Source organism: Neopsephotus bourkii, unplaced genomic scaffold (assembly GCF_033783945.1).
Source record: "Neopsephotus bourkii isolate Nb327-2 ecotype Australia unplaced genomic scaffold, CSIRO-AGI_Nbou_v1 NB_1049, whole genome shotgun sequence".
In the NCBI taxonomy this organism is placed as follows: domain Eukaryota; kingdom Metazoa; phylum Chordata; class Aves; order Psittaciformes; family Psittacidae; genus Neopsephotus; species Neopsephotus bourkii.
In genome coordinates, this window is record NW_026901538.1 from 142,075 (window position 1) to 165,084 (window position 23,010).

Here is a 23,010-nt window from a genome sequence, read left to right on the forward strand (position 1 = left end):
TTGAGATATCAAGAGAAAATAACTTTTGCATCTTTCACATTTTCTTTTCTAGAAGGTTCAAAAATCTACAGTACAGGCTGCTAGAAAAATCTCTAGTCAAATTTACCGGTAGAACATATTTTGTCAAGGTTGTAATCACGCTATATATTCCATAGTTTTGCAGCATCAGCACCACAAAACCAACAGTTTTATAAATAAATTAATAGAAATAACTGAAACGACTGTCAGTTTAGAAATTAACCAGATCCTACCACTGTTTGGATAGGTCTGGCTAATCCTTACTATAAATTTTTCAGTGTTCATTGCATGACACGTGGTCATTTCATGAAGTCAGAAGTGAAAACTCCAGTTACCACGGAATCAGCCTGACCTTGTGCAAGTAAGAAAACTTGTTTCACAGAAAAGTTTTTAAAATTTTAATACAAGTGATTTAAGTCCTTTGCTTGTTTATGCTGTTCTCCTAGCCAAAGTATAAAACGTACCTATATTTAACAGGCTCAGCATCTATATGAGTAAGGTATGCCAGACACACAAACAAGTACTTTACACTTTTACATAAAAATTCAATCTCTAATCTGGCAGTGATGCTAACCCCATTCTCCCATACCCCTGCCTGCCATACTACTGTGATACTGGGTTCACTGTAAACCTGTAAAAAGAATGGAACAGAAAATATTAACAACTCACAAAAGTGATGTTTTTACAATACCAATATTCAGTAAGTACTCATGCCAAGCTGTTCACTTTTAATCATTTTAGTACATCAAAGACTAACCCTAATATCTGAAAATAATGTAATCAATAAAAAAAAAGGTTAAAAAGTAAACAAAAAACAAACCCCAGAGCTGGTCTTTTAATTCAGAAATGCCATCTGTTGAGCTAAGTCACTTTGCAAACACTACATACTTTCAGTAGACTTAAAATGACAGATCGTAGGAAGAATGGACTTGACTGGGGAAAATCGCAAGTTAGCACTTCAGAACAATTGGATTAATCACTTCTCATCTTTACAATTAATGTGCCAGTTATATGTTGAAGATACCAACTTCAAAAAGCTTTGATTAGCTGTCTGCTTCTGGAAAGACTTACAAAAGTTGGTTCTTCAGCTGATTTGCAGTATAGGCCAATTAAGAGTAAGGTAATCTACATAATTTCTCTATCAGATTTCAATCACAAGAAATGGTGACCCAAGAAGGTAGAACTGGGTAGAAGAAATGCTAAAAAAAAAAAAATAAAATTAAAAAGTGTGCTTTACTTTCACTCTTTCATCCAAACACAAGTTTAGAGAAAATAATTATCCTTATTTTTAATCTGTCATAAACATCAGAGGCTTAAATGCTAAGCTTTTCAATCATCCCAGTTACCCTGTAATGTATGACTACCACCTAATTACTTTCGGCCCTGCATCTGGATGAGTCAGATCAGCAAAATTCATATTAACCTAAGGAAAACTTCAATTTCTTTCATCATCTCCAATATGTTTTACAGCAAAAAAAACCTCACAGCAACTAGGTAATTATGAATCTATTTAAACTATTTTGAGGCTGAGATATTCCACAACTGGTTTTGACTTAAACAGCACGCTTTAGGTTAGAGAAATTATTCCCTTTAGGTTAGACAAATGCCTCTGGATTCAAACTTGAGGAAGCTTTAATACTGTATTCATCACTTCTAAAAAAAGAAAAAAAAATTCTAAGGAAATTTACTACAAGCAGAATAGTATTCTATTTCTGCATTGATAGTGTTCCACCCTGTGCACGTCAGTATGAAAAGTTGCTTCATTTTCAGGTTTAATGGGAAGACAGTACAATTTCTGTGTAGCCTGGAACTTCTTAATTACTACCGTTATTAGCATAGAATACTAATAGAAAACCAATATATTTCTAATGTGCTCTAGCTACTACTGCAGGCGGCACAAAGGTGTGGGAGCACAAATTCTGAATCACCTTATGACATTTTTGTTCACTAAGCTCTACAAAAAGTTTTCACCAAAGATTAAACTCAATTTTAGAATTAATTTCTTTCATCAGTATTCATGATTTTTATTTGCTTTCATTGAAAATCTGTGTAGTAATGTCATTAGCATTTCTACCAAGAACTGGTTTCTAAGACTTAGCTTCATCTAATGAAGACTAAAGATACTATATGGGAGACCAATATTATACAAGGCCTCAGAATAATAAAAGAAATTCTGAAAGCTATTCTTTCTTACAATTAATTTTAAGAAGAAAAGATTTTGAAATTATACATTCCCTAACAGTTTTTCACCATGGGACTCCCTTCTCAAGTACAATCTCCCACACTCAAGTGAAAACTATTACTTAGATTTCAGCAATACCAAATGGTTCGTCAGACAAGGCTAATACAAAAGGAACCAAGAGGACACCAAGACAAACCTAATACCAGGTTAGAACAGAACTGCAGAAAGCTAAGAGAGGTATAGGAGCCACCTAAACTTCCCAAGAGCACAAAATTGAGACAGTAAAAGCGACAACTTAGAGGAAGACTACAACTTAGAGGAAGACATATGAAGTGTTTCTGACTATTATATGTAATTATCTTTGCCGGAAACCAAACGCTGGTATCAAGTGAATGTGCACACTTAACATAAAAATTAAGAACACTTATGTTCTTAGTAAAAAAAATTAGAAAAATATCTACATAATTTATAGAAGACATGAAACTGCATAAGCAATCTCACTCACCTGTCTTCACTAAAACGTCGACCAACCACAATTTTACACTTGTCTGGAGGGAGACAAGCTGCTAGCAAAGGCACCGTCCTTAACACTCGACTTTCCTGTAAAACAGAAAAGTTACTTTTCAATAAATTCAAGGAGGGCTTCTATGAACTGTTAATGTTTCCATTTACTTTCAAGTTCTTTTGACAGTGGACACAGAAAAAAACTTATCAGATAACAGAAAAAAAGATCCACATGAAAAAAATACCCAGTTTTGATGCATTCACATCCTATTGTTTTGATTGACAGAAATGAACTTGGTCTTAACTGGCCTATGATCATCAGCATAAACTTCAACTGGGCTATCAGTATCAAAAAGTATAATGAAATTTCACAGAATAATAAATAGTAGGCAAAACCGAGCATTAATTATTACATTAACCTACCAATGTAATAGGTTGGGCATCTAATGTCTCTATATTGGAAAATGAGGGGAGAACTTAATTTCCACAAACAGGTGCTAAAATAAAAGCTCTGGGTGGATCAGAAAAGGCAGTTTGAAATATAAACATATCTGTTCCACTGTCACTTCACAGTAACCAGGACAACAGCACCAACACTACCACATACTCCACGCTGTGCTATACAGGCTGTGTTCACCAGGCACCTGCCAACACCTTTATGCCACTGATGAGGAAGGTGACTACCAGGTCTGGGTAAGGAGCAGGGGTTCTTGAGATCTCAGAGAGCATTAAAGAGAGCTGTGCTGGAGCAGAGCTTCAGAAAGTGGAGAAATACGGAAGTACTGCCAGCTGAAGAAAACCCCCTACTTAACAAACAGAAATTTGTTTCTGTCCTTCATCTAACGCAGCTCGGAACATACAATTTTTTCCAGACAAGAAATACTGCAAACTGAGCTTTAATACCTACGATGTCAGTTTATGTTTTTTCATCAATGAAGTGGGATGATACTTTTATCTTGCATTTAATGAAGGCATCAAGCCAACACAGAAAACTGAATGAAAGTTTCTGTTTATTTACTTATCACAAGAGGAATAAAGGAAAGTTATTAGCTGAATCTAGCAGGAGAAAAGACACTAGAGGTCAGGTGAGGATTATGAAAGCCCTAAGCTCAGTTAGAAATGAGTTCTTCCAATATTCTTAACACAAATGTCTCATGAGTCAGACAATGAAAATCCAAAGATCAGTCCTTAAACCACAGGACTAATTAATGAAAAGCAAGGCAGGGAGAGGTGGGGAGAGGAGGTCCATCTTTTGATTTATGAGCAACATATATAAACAATTCAGTATTTGTGAATACATAAGGCCTTGATTAGCTCTCATAGTTCTCCCTGGGTGGCTGTTACCTTCCACAAGTACAATGTGAAACAGCCTGGGGTTCTCACATTGTCTTGCTAACAAACTGCTGTTAAATTAGTTCTACGAAGACTTTTATCACTGTTGCCTGAAGCGTTTATTAATATTGCTTTTTCTGATCCACAAATATATTGATATAAGTACTGCTCCTCTATAAATGAAACATCATGGTGTTGAAGTAATAAGTTGTCCTGATACATTCACCACCACTTTGCACAGCAGATGCATCATGATGTCTCCAAGGGACAGAAGATCAAAGTACCTGGGGAGTAAAGGGTTAGCAAGAGGAGGGAAAAATATCCTTCAAACTACCACTGATTTCTTCTATCACAGCAAAGTAGAATAAGCCATCAACAGTGGTAGAGTATTATTTGTCTTTATTTTATCCTATTTAAATAAGTCTTCACTAGTCAGAAGACTCCCTTCTTCATACAAAGTCGCAATAACGGGACTGGAAGAAAATCAATTATTTGTCTCTGATAAGCAAAACCAAAAGACCTATCATCAGTCAAGGAAAGTCATTCAACTGTTCCCTCCAATGTCATATCATTACTTCAGAATTACCTTTCATAGCAAATAAATACATTATCTTCCAACAGGGAAAACTGAATTTCCCAACTTAAAAAACAAGCCATGTTTACAAGAAGATAAACATAAAATTCAAAGCTAAAAGGAGCTGCTTGAGAACAGAAGCTTAAGAACAGCTAAGTCAAACTAACATTAAAAAAAGGTTTCATGTCTTTATAATTTTCTTCATTTAAAACCATTTGCATTTAACTTGAATCATAGAATAATTAGGGTTGGAAAGGACCTTAAGATCACCAAGTTCCAACCCCACCGCCATGGGTAGGGAACCCTCACACTATATATAACTATATATACACTATATATAACCTGTTTGTTACCATATCAGCTATTTCCATTTACTGGAGCACTTTCTCCTTTGTTATTCTGAGTGTTCTAATAGTGCTTGGCAATTCTTTGTTTATTCATTATTTGGCCATTGAAGTACATAAATAAAAATATCACTGGAGGACTTATGTTGTGGGCTGACCTTGGTTGGCCTCCAGGTGCCCACCACTGCCCCTCCTAAGCATGATGGCAAAGGAAGGGGAAATAACATGCAAATGAACTCATGGGTCAAGATAAATGCAGTTTAATAAAGAAAAGCAAAGGCCATATGTGAAGGAAAGGAAAACAAAGAGACCTTATTCTCCAATTCCCATCAGCAGGCAATGTCCGGCCACTTTCTGGGAAGTAAGGACTCAACACACACAGCAGTTGCTCCAGAAAACATATGCCATGATAATTAATGCTGCCCTCCCTCCCTCCTTCCCCACAGCTTTTATTTCACAATATGGTACAGAATATCCCTTTGGTCAGCTTGGGTTGGCTGTTCTGGCTATGTCCCTTCCTAGTCTCCTGCCCACTCTCAGCCCACTGGAATCTGGAGGAAGGGTGTGGAGGGAAAGCTCTGATAGCACCACTCAGCAATAGCCAAAATACTGGTGTGTTATTAACATTGTTGCAGACACAAATACAAAGCACAGCACTATGAGGTCGGCTGTGAGGAAAGTTAACTCCATCCCAACCAGACACAATACAACTTTTGCCTTTTTTATTTTTTTCTTTTCTGAGAATTAGTGGTACTTTTTGTTACCATAGCATTATCCACCTGCAATGAACCAGACAGTTCTAGCTAATATCAATATTTACTAAATCCAGCAGATATACTCCCTCCATTTTTATTTATGAATTGTTACAACAGTTAGCAAAACTTTTCCCCTTATATTTGATTCTTACTCTTCAATAAGGTATACTATACAGAACAAATACTATAATGAGCAATTCAAAGCTAATTACTTGCATTAGGTCAATATATAAATTCATTAAATACACACAATCTAAGTTTTCTTCTCAGATGCTTAACACAGAAAATTCTTACATTTACAGAAAGAAGGCAGGGAAGCAGAACAACCTAAAAGGATACTCTCTGCTATGCTTTAAGGGTTCAGTCCTCAGTTATAGCTATCACTCAGGTTTTGAAAAGCACATAATGATGTACACTCTGCTGACAATAACTCCAAGGACAATAAAAGGCAAGACAAATGTGCAAAGGGTTTGTACACCTAGTTATACCACTGACCTGACACAAGGTTCATAACAGCACATACAAGAAGGAGAAAAGTAAAATAATCTTATCATTTTATATATATAACTATATGCAAAGAAGAAAAAGAGATTAGGCTAAGCAAGTAGCTTCTTCATCCTTCCCTTATTCCTGATATTGGGTTTGGGATGTAAAATGGAAGCTAGATGGCAGAATGCCTCACCTGGGATCCACTGCTCTGCAATGACTGATTGCTCTCTCTTTCACAGTATCTGATACCTGCACAGGTCTATCTGGCAGCATGGCCTCTCGATAGTAAGCATGTGGAGAGACTGTCACATTAATCACAGCACAGAGAATATTGCTCCTGATTTCCTATATTACCATCTCAGCTGAATACAGGTCTCAGCAACACCATTTGACCATAGTTGGTGGCTTACTTCACTGCACTGTGGACTACCAAAGACAATAAATAACAAAACACATGGAGAACAACAGTCAGGACTGATATGCAGTAGGGGAAAGACATGTTCTGTCTGATTAGTTTAATGAGATACCTTTGAAATGGACTCTTAGAGTCTATCTGTAATGAAATGGCAGACTGAAGGATGAGATACAGTCTAGAAGGCTTAGCTGCCTTCAAGACTGATCGTATTTTGAGTATGAGCAGCTACAGCAAAGGGAATCCATCTTTTGTCATGTATGCCTCAGCTGTTCTGGCATCAAAAACATCACTTATGATCACCTAAGACAAACATTTGTGGAAAAGTGGCATTCCATTACAACAGACAGGTTTTGTGATTGCTGATTAATAAAAAGTGTAGATACACTTTCAGAAGAACACAGGAATGGTGTATGAAACCTAAAAAAAATCTGAAAACCTTTTCTAATATCTTTCACCATGAACAAGAAATTCAACACAACTCGAATGCCAGTTTAAATACCAGTTCCCTGGCACACTCTTAAAACTATTTCCTAGCAAGTGATTTAGGCATATATTTAAGTACTTTTGAATTACGAAATAACACAAAACAGTATTCTTATTAGAAATAGCCAACTAAAAATCACAGCTTTCCCATTCAGGGACCACATACGTCATGGCTTCTGTTCTGTTTCTCTGCAAAAGAACATTTTTCTCTAACTTGCTCTTTTACATTTTATTTAAGTTCCTTCAGGCAAAGACCTTCTGCATGCTGACTAAGCTACTGTAAGTAAACAGCTGGGTCAGAAAAATAGAGGTTTCTGAACTTCACAGTCTAATTTGTAGACCCGCTATCTATGCAGATCTGTGTAAATGCAGTCGAACTTCTAAAACCCTTTCCATCCACCATACTCCATTATTAACAAATGAGAAGACATGAACATAAATTCTTGTATTAGGGAAACGAAAACATACGGTTTTGAAGCTTAACTATAATTTTTCAATGGCTAAACAGCTATGGCCATCACTAAGATGCACTGCTTAATTCTTATTTTTAACAAACCGGTGTCCTGGGTTCAGCAGTAGCAATGTTTTTTTCTCCTTAGTAGCTGGTGCAGTGCTGTGTTTTTGACTCTCAGCCTGAGAACAACACTGATAACACTGGTGGTTTTAGTTGTTGCTCAGTAATGTTTACTCTGACCAAGGACTTTCCGACTCTCATGCTCTGCCAGGGAGGAGGGGAAGACGGGAGGAAGTAGAGACAGGACACCTGACCCAAACTAGCCAAAGAGGTATTCCATACCACAGCACGTCATACCCAGTATATAAACTGGGGGCAGTTACCCGGAACGGTGAGATCACTGCTCGGGTCGGGCTGGGTATTGGTCAGTGAGCGGTGAGCGGTTGTATTCTCTTCCCTTGTTATTTCCCTTATCATTATTATTATTGGTGGTAGCAACAGCAGTTTGTGTTATACCTTAGTTACTGGACTGTTCTTATCTCAACCCATGGGAGTTACATTCTTTCAATTCTCCTCCCCATCCCTCTAGGAGGGTTGGGGAGAAAGTGGGGGGAGTGAGCGAGCGGCTGCATGGCTGACTGGGCTTAAACTACGACAACCAGTAATATCAATAAAAGACCACTGCTACAATCAAAACACATTCATCCATGGATCAACTCTAAGAACCTGAATAAGACACCATATCAAGATTAATTCTTGCAACTTGTACCAAGGCAGGCAGACTTCAGATCCTAGCAGGACGACTCAGCTAAGAAAAAATGTCTTGCATGCATGAAGCTGCAGAAATAAGTTATGATTTCAGAAGGTAGAATAATGCAGATGAACTGAATAAAAGATACAATAGGTGAGCTGTCATTTCAACCATTAAGTTTAAAAAGAAAATTCACTACATGATGCTAACAGCACAGCTGCTTCCTCTTGCCTACCTTTTGCTGTATTGAGATTCTAGCTGAACTCCAACAATTACCACAGCCTTACTCACCTCTGCTGGATGCTGAATTATATACAAGCAGGCGGAGATCTTCAGTGGATGTATCGGCAGGAATGGACATAAACACACCTTCTGAGGACGGCTAGATGACAGAGGGGAGTGAGATAACAATAAAAGCAATCAGCAATTTATGACAGATGGGATAAATACATTGCACAAATACACACTGCATCCCAGGAGACACACTAAGAACTTCCCCTTATGACACAGTGTATTGAAAACAATGTAATTTTCTGTTTGAAACCCCTCTATTTCTAAAGATAAAGAAGCAAGATTTTCATTGAAACAGAGTCTTGAGAAAAGTGTCCTGTGATCTGGTTAGGATTAAAGCACTCCAAAAATCCTTTCATCATCTTCAAGGGGAGCAACCTGCTAATATCCATACCCCAACCAGAGAAGTCTGCTACTGCTTTTCATATCAAGTTAGTGTTTCTACAATTTGGTAAAAATATAACATTTATAATTGATATATTTATAATAGATTAATTAAAATAGATAATTTTAGAAGTATACACATATGAAACCTCATCATGCTTTATTTATTTATTTAATTTATGCCCCTCTACTCTGCTTTCATGAGACCTCACTTGGAGTATTGTGTGCAGTTCTGGTGTCCTCAACATGAAAAGGACATGGAAGTGTTGGAACAAGTCCAGAGGAGGGCCACAAAGATGATCAGGGGACTACAGCATCTCCCATATGAAGACAGGCTGAGAAAGTTATCTCAGCCTGGAGAAGAAAAGGCTGCATGGAAACCTCATAGTAGCCTTCCAGTATCTGAAGGAGTCTTATAAGGATGCTGGGGAGGGACTCTTCATTACAGACTGTGGTGATAGGACAAGGGGTAACAGGTTCAAACTTAAACAGGGGAAGTTTAGACTGGATATAAGGAAGAAGTTCTATACTGTGAAGGTGGTGAGGCACTGGAATGGGTTACCCAGGGAGGTTGTGAATGCTCCATCCCTGGCAGTGTTCAAGGCCATTTTGGACAGAGCCTTGGGTGGCATGGTTTAGTGTGAGGTGTCCCTCCTTGCCCATGGCTGGGGGGGGTGGAACTTGATGATCTTAAGGTCCTTTCCAACCCTAACTATTCTATGATTCTACGACTGTGTTCATTTTTTATAATACTATCTATTCTGAAGTATGCAGTAGACATATAGCATGAAAACAAACAAAAAATATTATCAGAAACTTCTAATTTAAATCTGAAAAAAAGAAATAATTATTTAAAATTTTTTGCTGTACTGCATGTAGCTGTTCAAATTACTAGTAGAAGAACTGTATCTAGAGAAATTAACTTAAATATTGCTTGGCATATTTCAGTCACTACAGCTACTCATATATTTATTCAGCAACTCAATAAAACCAAGGATTTCGTTAACATGAAGCTATTACCACCTAAAATCATTCCGCTCCTGCAAACAAAGTTCTCTCAGCTTGAAAAAAAAAAATACTTAGAATTTTCAGCAGAATGCTAGGGATTCAGAGCACAACTTCACCTGCATTCTCCTTATAATCTTTATTGGCAGCAGTTTATAGGTTGATCACACATAACAGACAGTAAGCATAGAAGTGAATTCTGAAGACAGTCTCAGATCAAGTCCATGATGAGCCTGACACTGCGCTTGCTCATCCACAAGAGCATGCACCCACCCAAATGCATTAAATAATGTTACAGTAATCCAAGCCAGTACAACTGTTACCTCGTCAAACATTAGCACTTACCAGTAAATTGCAGCATTATAAGAGGACAATAATAGATAAGCTCCTCTTTAACAGCTGACAGGTTATGTTAATTTGAACCCCCTGCTTCTAGCTTTGGCTACTGAGACACTAAGACTATTCCCTTCTCCACAGTGTATATATAGTTAAAGGTTACTCAGCAACATTCTAAACTCAAAGCAGTGTTGATGCAAGAGCAGGAATTGGTACTGATTAAAAATAAGCACTGAAAAAAGTATTTTAAAATATTTATAATAAAAGGCTCATGGCCAAGAAATTAGCTTAATGACAAAATGGAAATCTTCTCTTAAACTCTTTTGTTAGACTGTTCCAGTAGCCTGCTGTCTGTCTTTGCTTTGCCCTTCTAGTGCTGGCATTTTCCTGTTGCTAATCCTGCAGAAATCTGGCACATTCTGGTTTACTAATGGACAGGCTTTAGCCTAAAATTAGGTATTCATTAATTTTGCTATCTGGTGGGCTATTCTGGGGACCTTCACTGTGAATAAACTCAAACCAACCTTGCTTCCAGGTCTGGTGGGTTGTTTTCTAGTGCACTACCACTGCCTTTTTTTCCAAAATTTTCTCACATGTAACCAATTTAAACAGAAGTTTCTTTTAACAGCTTTGTTAACAACCTGAAAGCAGCAAATGCCCCCAGAGACTGTTTGCTGCCCATGCCCGAACTGTTAAATAGAAGCTCATCCTCTTTTTGGTCATCAGACCTAGTCAAAAACACAGTTTTGTACTAAATGTGACTCCTTAAATTCTCCCTGTTATCAAATGGCTGGTTTCACTAAAAAGAGAAGTTGATAAAGTTTTCCCCATTACTGTATTTTCTACTGACAAAGAGATTAAGGCATGAAAATCTACTACACAAAGCTGTTCCAAAACAGTTAGCTAGTGACTGAAATCCAAAGAGCTGCGCTGTTCACTAGCTTTTATAAGCAGACAGAAACAGTTTCTGGTGATTTCTGACCTCAGGGTGTTTAACTATAATAAATCTGGCTAGACATAACTTATTTTTTTCAAGTCTCCCTTTTGCAAATGCTTTTTGTGTTTTCCACATTGGCTTGGATTTTTCATGGGTAGTTTTTTCAGCTTTGTTAAACTAAAAAAAAAAAAAAAAAAAAAAAAAAACAAAAACACAGAGCCCAAACCAAAAAAGGAAATGTCCTGGGTTCAGCAGTAGCAGTCATTTTTGTCCTTCTTGGTAGCTGGCGCAGTGCAGTGTTTTGACTTTCGGGTTGGGAACAGAGCTGATAACAATGATGTTTCGGTTTGGCCACGGACTTTGTGAGCCTCATGCTCTGCCAGGGAGGAGGGGAAGCCGGGAGGAAGCAGAGACAGGACACCTGACCCAAACTGACCAAAGAGGTATTCCATACCACAGCACATCATGCCCTGGATGTAACTGGGAGTTACCCGGAAGGGCTAGGGGACTGTGGGGTTGGAGGAGGTGTCGCTCGATGCTTGATCAGGCTGGGGAGGGCAGGGGGGGGGCGAGACATCAGTTGGCTGGTGCTGAGGTCTTGTATTCTCTTCCCTTATTATTTCCTTTATCATTATTGCTATTGGTGGTAGCAGTAGTGATTTCTGTTATACCTTAGTTACTAAACTGTTCTTATCTCAACCAGTGGGAGTTGCATTCTTTTTGATTCTCCTCTCCATCCCTCCAGAAGTAGGGGGAGGGCAAGGGGGGAGGGGGGTGGGGGGGGGCGCGTGAGTGCACAAGCTGTCTGGCTGGGGTTACACCACGACAGGAAATTACCCAGAAAGCAAGCATTTTCAGATAGTTACAGAATAAAATCTACCTATAATTTGATTTGTAAGGAGTAGAGCACAAACCATGGCAAATAAAATACTTTCCAATATAACTTAATTACTTACATATGTACATACATTACTTAACTTTAAGCACCCAATTAGGTACCTAATTATGTTGGATATGTACTTTTACAACCCCATCCTGGGGGCACAAAACTTATTTCTGTACTTCCACTTTGGGGTTACTGTGCCCCAACAAGAAAAATATTCCTACATGAATCTGACATTACCAGCCTACATCAGTTGGATAGGAATCACTGCAGAACAAAAGTTCTGTTTCACCACCCCAAAAGCCACCTTTGCTCTGAGAAAGGCTACATAGGCCCAAGAGGATTTTTTGTCGTCTTCTTTTGTTTTAAGAGATTCTGCTACAGTCTTGCCCTACGTACACATCTGATGTAACGGAAGAGTAGGGGCAGCACCAGAAAAATTACTTCATGATGAACACCATTTTCTCCCATTTCTAGAATGAAAGTAGCAATCCACTCCAGGCAGGAACAGTACTGTTCAGAATATTAAGGAAAACGGGGGGGGGGGGGGGGAATAAGGGTTTGAAAGATGATAATTTTTGCAGCATTTTTCACCTGTTTGCTATTTCACTAAGACTCAAAGATACCCAGTGGGTTCTTACCTGTTTCTCAATACAGCACTTCTAGTTTAAAAGCTTATGAAAAAATGCTCCATATGCAAAAGACAGCCATGCACAGACTTCTCATGGTTTTCTTTCCATTATTTGCATTTAAATTAATGATGCTCAGATTCAGAGTAACATATAGTCTATTCTCCCAGCAGAAGTGGACAGTGGACTGTGCTGTACTGTGGTGTCAGGTTTACTAGTTTCTGGGCAAAGATACTCAGAAAGTGAATATGCAGCAGCCTGGAAAGTAGCGAGCTAATTCTGAAACTCTTTCCAAGCCTCTGTATGACTTTCCTCCAAATATAAGCACCTCATTTGTTTCAGGACTTTTATCCTGTTACAACATGTCCAAAGGGTTTCCAAAAACAGGAACCATTTGGGGAATGCTAATGTCTTTCACCCATATTCAGAGAACTAAAGGCAGGTAATTTGAGGATTTAAACACAGAGTAAGCAAAGAATAAGCATGTCACAATTTTATGCTCAGCATTTGTAGAGGTTTCTAGGGAAGGGTATAAAGATGTTAAGTGTGCCAAGCAGATGCTCTAGAAACAATGCTTGAAATATTAAAATAAAAAGGAAGCTGATGTTTTTAAACTACTATCGCTTGTGGCAACATTTTTATGTTACAATACATATTGCCAAGGTCAGACCCCAGACACTGTATATTCAAAGAAACATGCCTGCCCAAAGAGAAATGGCTACTTCAAATAAATTAGTTTCCTCTATTGTTTAGGTCAAAACACCAGGGTTTCAAGGTCAAAACCCACCTAATAAGTCTGGAGTAAAGCCACAAAGTTAGCATATGCTTGGTTTATACTGATGGTTTAATATAGGTTTTATACTAACACAAGCCCATTACACACATGCATTAAAACAACGTTCAGGAGTTTTACAAAGCTGTGTCGGGAGTTTAAAGGCATAAGCCCATATATTTTATAAAATTTAAGAACAAATTTTATTTTTGCTAGCTTTATGTTAGAGGACAAACACAAATTAAAAACGGTTTTAAGATTAAATTTTGCAGCCTTCACCTTGGACACTACAGCTGCAGAAGGACCTTAAAAGAATGAGTGGATTAACACAGATAAACATAAAGTGATACCCTTAGGAGGAAACAATCCTGACTCAAGAAAACCCCCCAGTCTGAGGTTAATGTGGCATGACATTCAGGAGTAAGACCTTATGACAAGCAGTTCTGTGAAAATGGCAGTTTAATGCCTGGCAGTTCTCAACAATGCAGATCAGATATTAAGTGTTACTAGGAAAGGATGAAAGAATTAAAAAGGGAACATTATTATGCCACTAAACAAACATTTGGTTTGCATTTGAGTGCAAAAAAGGTTGGAGAACCCAGGTCGAAAAATAAAACACAAGGAGTAATTCCTCACGTCAAGACCCACAGATCTCCTTGATGACTGTGTTGTGGATAAAACAACTTTACAACTTCACATGGTTTCAAGGGAAAATGGGAAAACTTATGAAATAAGAATCCATCAGACAGGCAATGACCACTACTGAAGGTACAAAGCCAAAGCCAACATGTGAAGTCCCCTGAGCTAAAGGCAGAGAAATATCAGTGTATGCTTACCCTTTGCTGTGGGATGTTTGATATGCTCTAGTATGGCTATTTTTCTATTCTCAGTCATGCTGCACAATTTAAAATGAATGTGTATAATGCCAGTTGCAGTGCCTTGAGATTACCTAGCTGTAATTTTTTACTTGCTGTATTTTAGCTCTGAAATTTGTCTGAATGTACTTGTGCATTTCCCTGGGCAAAATCTTACAGTTCCTTTGGGGCAGTCTTCTGTCATTGACTGGTCTTACTGCCATATTAAAAGGAATTTGCTGAGTATATTACATTTCAGCTTTTCCTCACTTTATGGCTACACATAATGTGACCTGATGCCATTTGCACAACTTTCAAGGAAGATAAGAAGCCAGCCCTGTTAAGTGAAAACCACTCTCTCTTGCACTGAACAGAAGTGAAATAATGGATTACCTCATTCACTAAAAACCCTGGGCCAGTCCAGCCATGAGGAGGAATTCATATTCACTGTAATGCTGCTGATAAGCACAGATCCTGCAAGAAGAGTCAAACTGCCATGGTCACCAGCTGAACTGTACATTAAAGACAGGCTTAAATTTCACTCGAGCTAAGTCTACTCAGAAAACTTGAGATTTCTGAAAACTTACCCATGCGCCAAACCTAGTAATTATGAGTCAGATTTAAACTAGAACACCATCACTGCTGCCTCACATATACAAGCTCTGCTGATCTGTTTTGTTAACTGAAACTCACACATTCTTTTAAACTACTCAGAGGAAAACTGTGAACTATAATACTGAAATAATTTTAATAATATTCACCATTGTAGTGCTAGAAGTCCTCTAGTCTCATGCTTAGTTACCCTGCAACACAGAAAAACCAAAATATTACCTTTGCCATATTTCAGATTTAATTATGAAATTTATGGTCATAGTCCCTTGTTGTTTTAACTCTCATGCTTGCATTACTGTACTTTTAAGATGTCTAAACTTTCCTCAGAACCACTGAAATCAACTAGCCTACAGAAGACTGACTCCCACTAATAAATCCAGAAATAAAAACTTTCCAGGAAGAAAACGTGATAGAAGCTCGGCAGTTTATTTTTACCCTCAGTTCTCTAATTACATGCCCACCAACTCTTCAGTTTATCTCTAACGTAAGTTTTGGAAAGCTGCATTTCAGGAAAAATGCTACAAATCTCATGAAATGCAGAGGAACTCAAGAAGCCATCAGAACTAGTTTCTTCTAGGCTTATTTTGAACATTCTTTACTCAAACAAAATTTCCAAGCCTTAGTTCAATTGTGTTTCCTGGAAAAAATCAGGCATAGAAGATTATTCTGACTGCATTGTGTTCCAGCTTCCATTCTTTCTTCCAGTTTCTTGCAAAAGCCTTTGGAACTTACTGGCCACAAGGCATAAAAATTTAAAATTAAATTCTTACAAACTTCATTAAGAGTGAATAGCCACATAAATTAAGAACAAATATCAGAAACACATGTGGAGAGGTACTGAGAGCAATCAACAAAGCACTTCCTTTTCCACTCAGTAACCTGTATAGCATCAGCTGCCTGGCAAAAAAAAAAAAGGAAAAAAAAAAAAAAAAGAGTCATATTGCTGAGGTTTTACTTCCCACGAGAAGTTAAACATAAATAAAACAGGTGTATGATTTTATGATTTTGGTTTGTTTTGTTGTTTTGTTTTTAATGGTGCAGCCACTGAATTTAATGGAATACAGCTTTACTCCAAGAGTACAGCAATACATTTGAATGGAGAATTATCTAATACAAATCATAATGAAAATTATTAGTGCATTTTCAATTTGAAATATATAACTTAAAGGGTGATTAATTATATGTGTATATTAATTAAAACCTAACTTCCAAAACTGATGATGATATCTACTGATCAGTGAACCTGCATTCCTGGACAAATCACACAAATATTCCTCATCCCCAGCCCCTCAACCTCTTCATCAGCCCTAGAAGCATTTAAAGAGGACAAGACTAATTATTCTGCTAGCCTCCTCTGTAAAAACGTACAGAGAAAAGATATTCTGCCCAAAGAAATGATCACACACAACAGGAAAATCTTATTTCTATGTTATTCACCAACATGCATGAACTACTTTGCAAACGGCCTTTAGGTGTAAAGCAGTACAGAAAGAGGTTCACAAAGGAGAACAAGTAGACAGATCCATCTCCCTGCCTCTCAACAAGGCATGCACTACTAGTGAGCAGCTAAGAGATCACAGCACTATTTCCTAGCATTCAGATTCCCTTGGCACCAGCTTTCAGTAGCTCTCCTGCTTCTGTGTGCTGTGGTGAGAAGATATATCCCTTGCCCTTCATTCCATTTTCCACTCAACTCTCAGCAATATGGCTTACAACCCTCAACACCCCAATTACATTTTCCATCACCTGTAATCAAGACTTCTCCATCAATTTGAAAATTACTGCTCTCCTGCAAATGTGAAACAATCTTGTACCACTGCCCAGAGCAACAGACTTCAGAAAATCCAAATAAAGAATAAGGCTGTTAATTGATAAAGGTATCAAGCAGTATCAGCAGAGTTAAGTTCAAAAAGAAACACATTTGCATCTGTTTCATGAATAGCTACACTGTACATCTTATATTCATGGGAACAAAAACAGCAGGAAAAAAAGTATCCATTTTTAAAAACTAGTAAAGAATGAAGGTATGCTTTTTGGTTCAGAAAATCCCAGAAACACAATCACTTAAGAGTTACCCTGTATTTATGCTGATCAAAAGGCACCTATTGTTCACCACTGTTCAGTCTCTACAATACAAATCTTGGGTCTGACCCATTTGTTCTGAGTACAGTTTACTGGCACAAATCACTACCTAAAAGAATACAGCTACAAGGCCATGCACAAGCAGCTCTCAGGTCTTTCAGTCTTCACCAGCACATTAAGCATGACTGCATGGTTTACTGTTACTGAACAATAAAAACAAATGGTTGAGCCACACATCTCAAAAAAACCCAAGAAAATAAACTTCAGCAAAATAAGTGTTTGGAACAAGCACAGACTACATGTGGCCCTATTTTAACATTTACTTTCAGAATAACCCAAAACATTTCAGGAACTATGTCTTGAGCTCTTACTGGAAAAAAGCAGCAAAATGTAACTCAGAAAGCATAAAATCTATCCTCAGCACAAGTCTTAAAGAAGCTGTTATGCCAGTCCCGATTTTAAGCCTGGAATTTTTTATTGTTGAGACCCTGCCACTGGAAATGCAATTTTCATCACCAACTTATTTTTTTTTACAGCACCAAAGAGCTAACAGTTAGCAATGCTTTTCAGTCAAAGCTCAGCTGGTCTGGATTTCAACAACTGCAGCAAAACATTTGAAAAGCCTTACTTACAGAGATTGCAAGATGTCATTCTTCCTAGATTTAAGACTAAAACTAGACAAAACGCAATTCTCTGGAGGTAAGGGATGGAAGCAGTCATTTATTTCATGACAAGCTCAGAGATGTCACTGACGACAACATCTTGTCATTCTGAAAACTACATTATCTCATGTGTTTCTTGAGAAATCAGGCAAATATGTAAACCTGCTTTATTTTTTTTCCTCCAGAAAACATGTATCTGTAAAAATATGTAAAATTAGTAAAGAAAAAAAACCTTTCCTTTCAAGTATTTGGGAGTTTATGTGTCATTCCAAACTTTTTCTATTCATTGCCATGTTTTTCACAGTGGTGTTGAAGACTAAAATAGTACAAGAAATATTATTTATTGAAGATATATTATTTAGAGAAGTACCACTTAAGGATGAGGTGGCTTTTAACAGGGAAGTTTCTAATGCTACAGTAACAGGCTATTACATTAGAAGTATTTTAATTTTCATATTTCCTTTAAACTTTGACTTTAAATAGAGGGTAACAGGTTACCCAGCAAAATTAGATTAATTAGTACAGAATCTGTATGAATGCTATATGTTACATGTATACGTCCTCAAGGAGTTTTCTCTCCCATACTGTCACATTGAAGGTATACAGACAAAAATTAATATATTTCAGAAATGTAGAGAAGGTCCATGCTGCCTTTACTACAGGCTCTGAGTTGTGCAGTGTTCTCATGTGACCATTTTCCAAGGCATATAACCATTTTGCCTTACCAATTACGTAACAAATAAAAGACAAACAGGTAAGGAGATTTTTTTGCCTGAAATATTCATGGCAGTTTTACAAGGCTAACCCGGACATATTAAAAGGAACAAATATCTTCCAATGCTACAGAAAAGATACAAAGAAGAAAAAAAATATCCATACTGCATACTTTCTTAACTTCTTATATGGAAGCAGACCTTTGCAAGCAGCTTTCCTTACAAATAACTTAAATTAACAAATCAATAGGAGAACACTCTTTCAACTGTGTACATCAAAGCTGGCTGTGGTTTCCACTGTAACTAATAGAAGTAAATAAAAAAATACATATCATTTAGCTTATGCAGCACTGCAGTCATTACAGAAAGGCCAGGAAAGCCAAAAACTAATGAGCCTAAAACTGTTGACATTTTCACGCATCTTGGCTCTACAGTCTGGCAAAGTAGCTGGCACTCTGACAAGCCTGATGCCAGACAGTTAGCAGAGCTTTAAATTTGTTGAAAAAGGTGAAGTGGTAATGGCATTTAAAAAGCAGGCCAGCAAGACATTAAGATTAAGAAGTTGGAATGAAGTTTTACATCGCCAGCTTTATAATTTCCCACGTGTCTCAGAAGTTCTGAGGCTGTCACAAGAAAAGACTAACCAGAAAAAAACCTTAACAAAAAGGTATGGTGGAAAAACTCAGAATTTTCCAGGGAAAAGAAGACTCCCACCTCCCCTCACACCCTCAATCCAAGAAAGAAAAAAAAATTGAAAAAAGAAATCCAATAATACAGACTCAGCATCTTGATTTTTCATCCATTTGAATATATGCATAAAACACTCCCGTTAGCATAAAGTAAAACCAGAAATATATTTTTTAAACAGCATATTAAAATTAATACTTTTTAACTTAATGAGGTCTGTGGACATTATTGGCACAAGATAATTTTTTTCAGTGCTACAGAAGTATGTTTGTTTGAATGTTTGCTTCAAACTGAAAAGCTGTGTTTGTCCAAATGCTTGTTATTATCTTACCCTTTGAAATAATAATTACAGAATGAGAAACTGTGCCATTGGCTTCCTGTGATAGAGTTCAGACCACCTATGGTTTATTTGACATGCAGCTTGTTTAAAAGATGGTTAAGAAGTGCCTACATCTGAAAATGCTGCACCAAATAATTTCCATCATAAAAATAAATCCTGTCAAAGATACTCTCTAAAAGTTTTAATTTCGAACCCTTCCTTAATTTATGTCTCTCCCTCAATTTTAACTGAAGAGACACAGAATCTGAACTTTGTGTAGGCAGTTATATGAACCCCAGTTATACAATATGACCTATTCTCATTTCTAAAGGATTATACATGAAGTAGGAGAAAAGATGTGAGCAGTTACTTGACCAGAATTAGAGTTGTAGTTTATGTACCTGCAACAACATAATATATTAGGAAGGTCTATCCTAGCCTAGCCTCAAATGTTTCCATTATCCTATTTGCTTAACTAGAACAGAAAATAAAAAGCTGAAAACTATCTTAAGGCATGGACTGGAACAGGGCAGAGACCAACGATCTAACAGTCTATAGAAGCAAAAATGATCATAAGATAGAAGGTACCTGGCATGTTAGCAAGGGCCTTAAAGGCAAAATGGGAGCGGGGCTGCTCCTTGCAGGCACTGGGGACCCCCACCAGGCAGCACCCAGCCACCTACCACCACTGCACCTGCTCCTCAGCTACTCTGATTTCAGCTAGCTTTGAAATAAAAAAATCCATTCAATGTTATGTTTTATTTAATATTGTGGAATGGCATTTTAGCAAGCTTCAATACGCTCACCAGCAATTACCATTTTTAGCAGTATTCCATCATCTGTTTAGGGTATCAACTAATTATGTAAGTCTTAACTGCGTGTGTACACACTACTCACAAATCTTACTACGTTTTTATATGTATTTGCAAGTCAAATCAGTCCAGTGCACTACTAACATCTCTATCCCCACACACAAGAAAATACATAACAGATAATTTAGAGCACATCAGCACAGCCTAAGGGCAGTTTGCTTCTGCCTCCTACTAAGCCTGTTTTCAGAACTTCAGGGTTCTTCCAAAGCAATAAAAGCCACCACACACAGAGCTCAGTGCTGATACTCTGCTGGCACCAAGCTTTCATTACTATCCAGAACAGGACCAAGAATATATTACACATGGAACCTGGACTTCTGTACAGCAGATGACCTCTTCTGACCTGCAATGGTCCTCTTTAGCCTCAGGTCCTGTAGCCTTGCTAGCCCCCGCATACCTGCTCAAAGAGCCTCCCGCAGAAGGCTCTCAGAAATTGCGGCTAACTAGCCCTTCTCTCCCTCTCCTTCTCAGGCTGTTACCTTGGCTTGCCAGAACGCAGGCTCTTTTGCACCCCATGCGGTTAAAAGGCCATAGTGAATTTTGTAGTGACTCAGTGGAAAAGCAGCCTGAGAAGCCTAGGGATAAAGACTCTGCTAGCTGGAGCTAGGAACAGTAGATTTCAGCTGCATTCACTAGTTCAACTGAACCTGTGTAAATGCAGTCTACAAATCTCAAATAACCTAGCTTCCTCCACTGTTGTTTTGTTGTTAATTTCTTGATTAAAAAGGATAACTACAACCTGTCATTAAGGGTAACTTTGCAAGAATCTTTGCAAGAATAAAGACTTCTAACACTAACTTTCCATGTAAAACATTTATGATATTTTTCAGTTTTGCTTTGAGGTTAAAGTTACACCCACAACATTCTCTTATTCCAAAACCAGACCAAGTACCAACAAAGCTGACTTTTCTATCTACACAACAGCAAACAGTCCTTTTAATATTTGAAATTTAGGTCTACCTACGCAACTTTGCCTTATTTAATATAGTATTTTAAAGACAAAGTCTATCGGCATATACACTTTATTTGCTAACGGCAAAACAAGCCTGAATGCTACTTTGAAACCAGCATATGAGAAAGGGGCTTAAATTAAAAGCTCAGTTCTGCATCAAATGAAGTCAGAAACAAATTCAGCCACTTATTTTTACCAAAAGCAAGCTCAGTACCCACACATCTCTCAGAAGTTAAAGGTAGAGCTAGGTTTTTGTTCTCTCTCAATCAATGCAACAGCGCCACATACCCTGTCACTTAGAGCTAAGAATTTAAACTTTCTTCCTTTCACAAATAAAAAAAAATAAGCAAAATAAAAAAGAAAGAAAGAAAAAAGGAAGAAATATGCAATGAAATTAAGGTATTGCTATATTTTGGTAAAACAGATGAATACATAATGCAAAGCCCATTCTAATCTATATTTAGCATTAACATGAAAATGGATGCTTTCTACCCGAAAAAACTTCTTTTAAAAAAGTACATAGTCCTGTTAAAAGAAGAATCTACTATTCTCTGCTATTTATTTTCAGCTAATTGTAAGCAAAAAATACAGTTAACAGAGCTTCATATGCTGAATCACCAATGTTAGGAAAATGGCTGAATATTTAATAGACTTAAAGTAATTTAGTTTACTACTCACTTCTTCTGCTCTAGGTGGTAGAAAAATGGAGTTGTGTTTATGCGTTTAGGGAACTTCAGTATAACTTCACATATAACACCGTATGAAAAAAGGCTGCCTGCAAGCAATCTTCTGTTCAGACTTCCGGACCCCGCTTAGCTGCAAGAGTACTGTAAGTGCTCCACTACACTCTAGCGTCCCTTTTCTGAATAGCAGCCACTTCTGTCGAACACGCTTTGATTTTGATCTAGCATCAATCTTACCAAAATATGTCAACCAGTTTCATGGTTTAATACAAAGAACGTATTTTTAAATAGTATACCTGTTATTAAACAATTATTTTATTAAGGCGTGTTGATTTTTACTGAATATGAATATTTTATTTATTTAATCAGGCATCAAGTTCATGAAGTTATTCTAAAGCTTTTTTGGGATACTGTAAGATGATGCATTTAAAGTATACAACCAATTAAGCACAAGTGCTTTTAAATGCTCAGTATAGCAGTCACCATATCAAACCCCAGAATCATACTGATTTGTAACCTAACAACACTCAAGATGCTCTGCAGGCAGCATTTCTTAGGAAAAATATCTCACAATACTTCCATATTAAAAAGGAATGCTAGACATCTGTTGCACAGAGAGACCACTCAGAGCACAACAGTACAAAGCTAAAAACATACTCCGGAAATAACTGAGATTGGGAAAGATCTCTGGAGGTCATCTAGGCCAGCTTCGCAGGAAGAATTTCAAAAGCTTTGAGCAACCTGGTCTGAGCACTTCCAAGACTGACTCCACAGTCTCACTAGGCAACCAACTGCAGCATTTAACCGCTCCCACCGAGAGTAATCTGTTTGCATTTGAGTCAAAACACAGCTAGGATTGAACAGCTAGAACAGACTTCGAAATGGCCAGGATAAACTGGACCTCTTCTGCTCCAGGGCTTGCTGCCAGTCCCTGCTCAGCCCCTTGCCCACTTCAGTGCCCTAGTTCTTTGCTGTAGAGTGGTTTCCTCACCAGTCAGTGCACAGGCTTGTAATACTGTCAGGGCTTCTTCTGCAT

General features: G+C 37.6%; 1 protein-coding gene across 3 annotated transcripts in view; it reads right to left on the reverse strand.

The window, feature by feature from the left end:
* Positions 1-23,010, reverse strand: part of DTWD2 (DTW domain containing 2) — an 89,398-nt gene that overhangs the window by 54,199 nt on the left and 12,189 nt on the right. For all 3 annotated transcript variants that reach the window (XM_061361031.1, XM_061361030.1, XM_061361032.1), the window contains exons 2-3: positions 8,593-8,683; positions 2,706-2,800 (exon numbers count right to left, since the gene is read on the reverse strand). In XM_061361031.1, the coding sequence (XP_061217015.1) occupies positions 2,706-2,800; positions 8,593-8,683 (186 nt within the window). The remainder of the gene's footprint in view (positions 1-2,705; positions 2,801-8,592; positions 8,684-23,010) is intronic.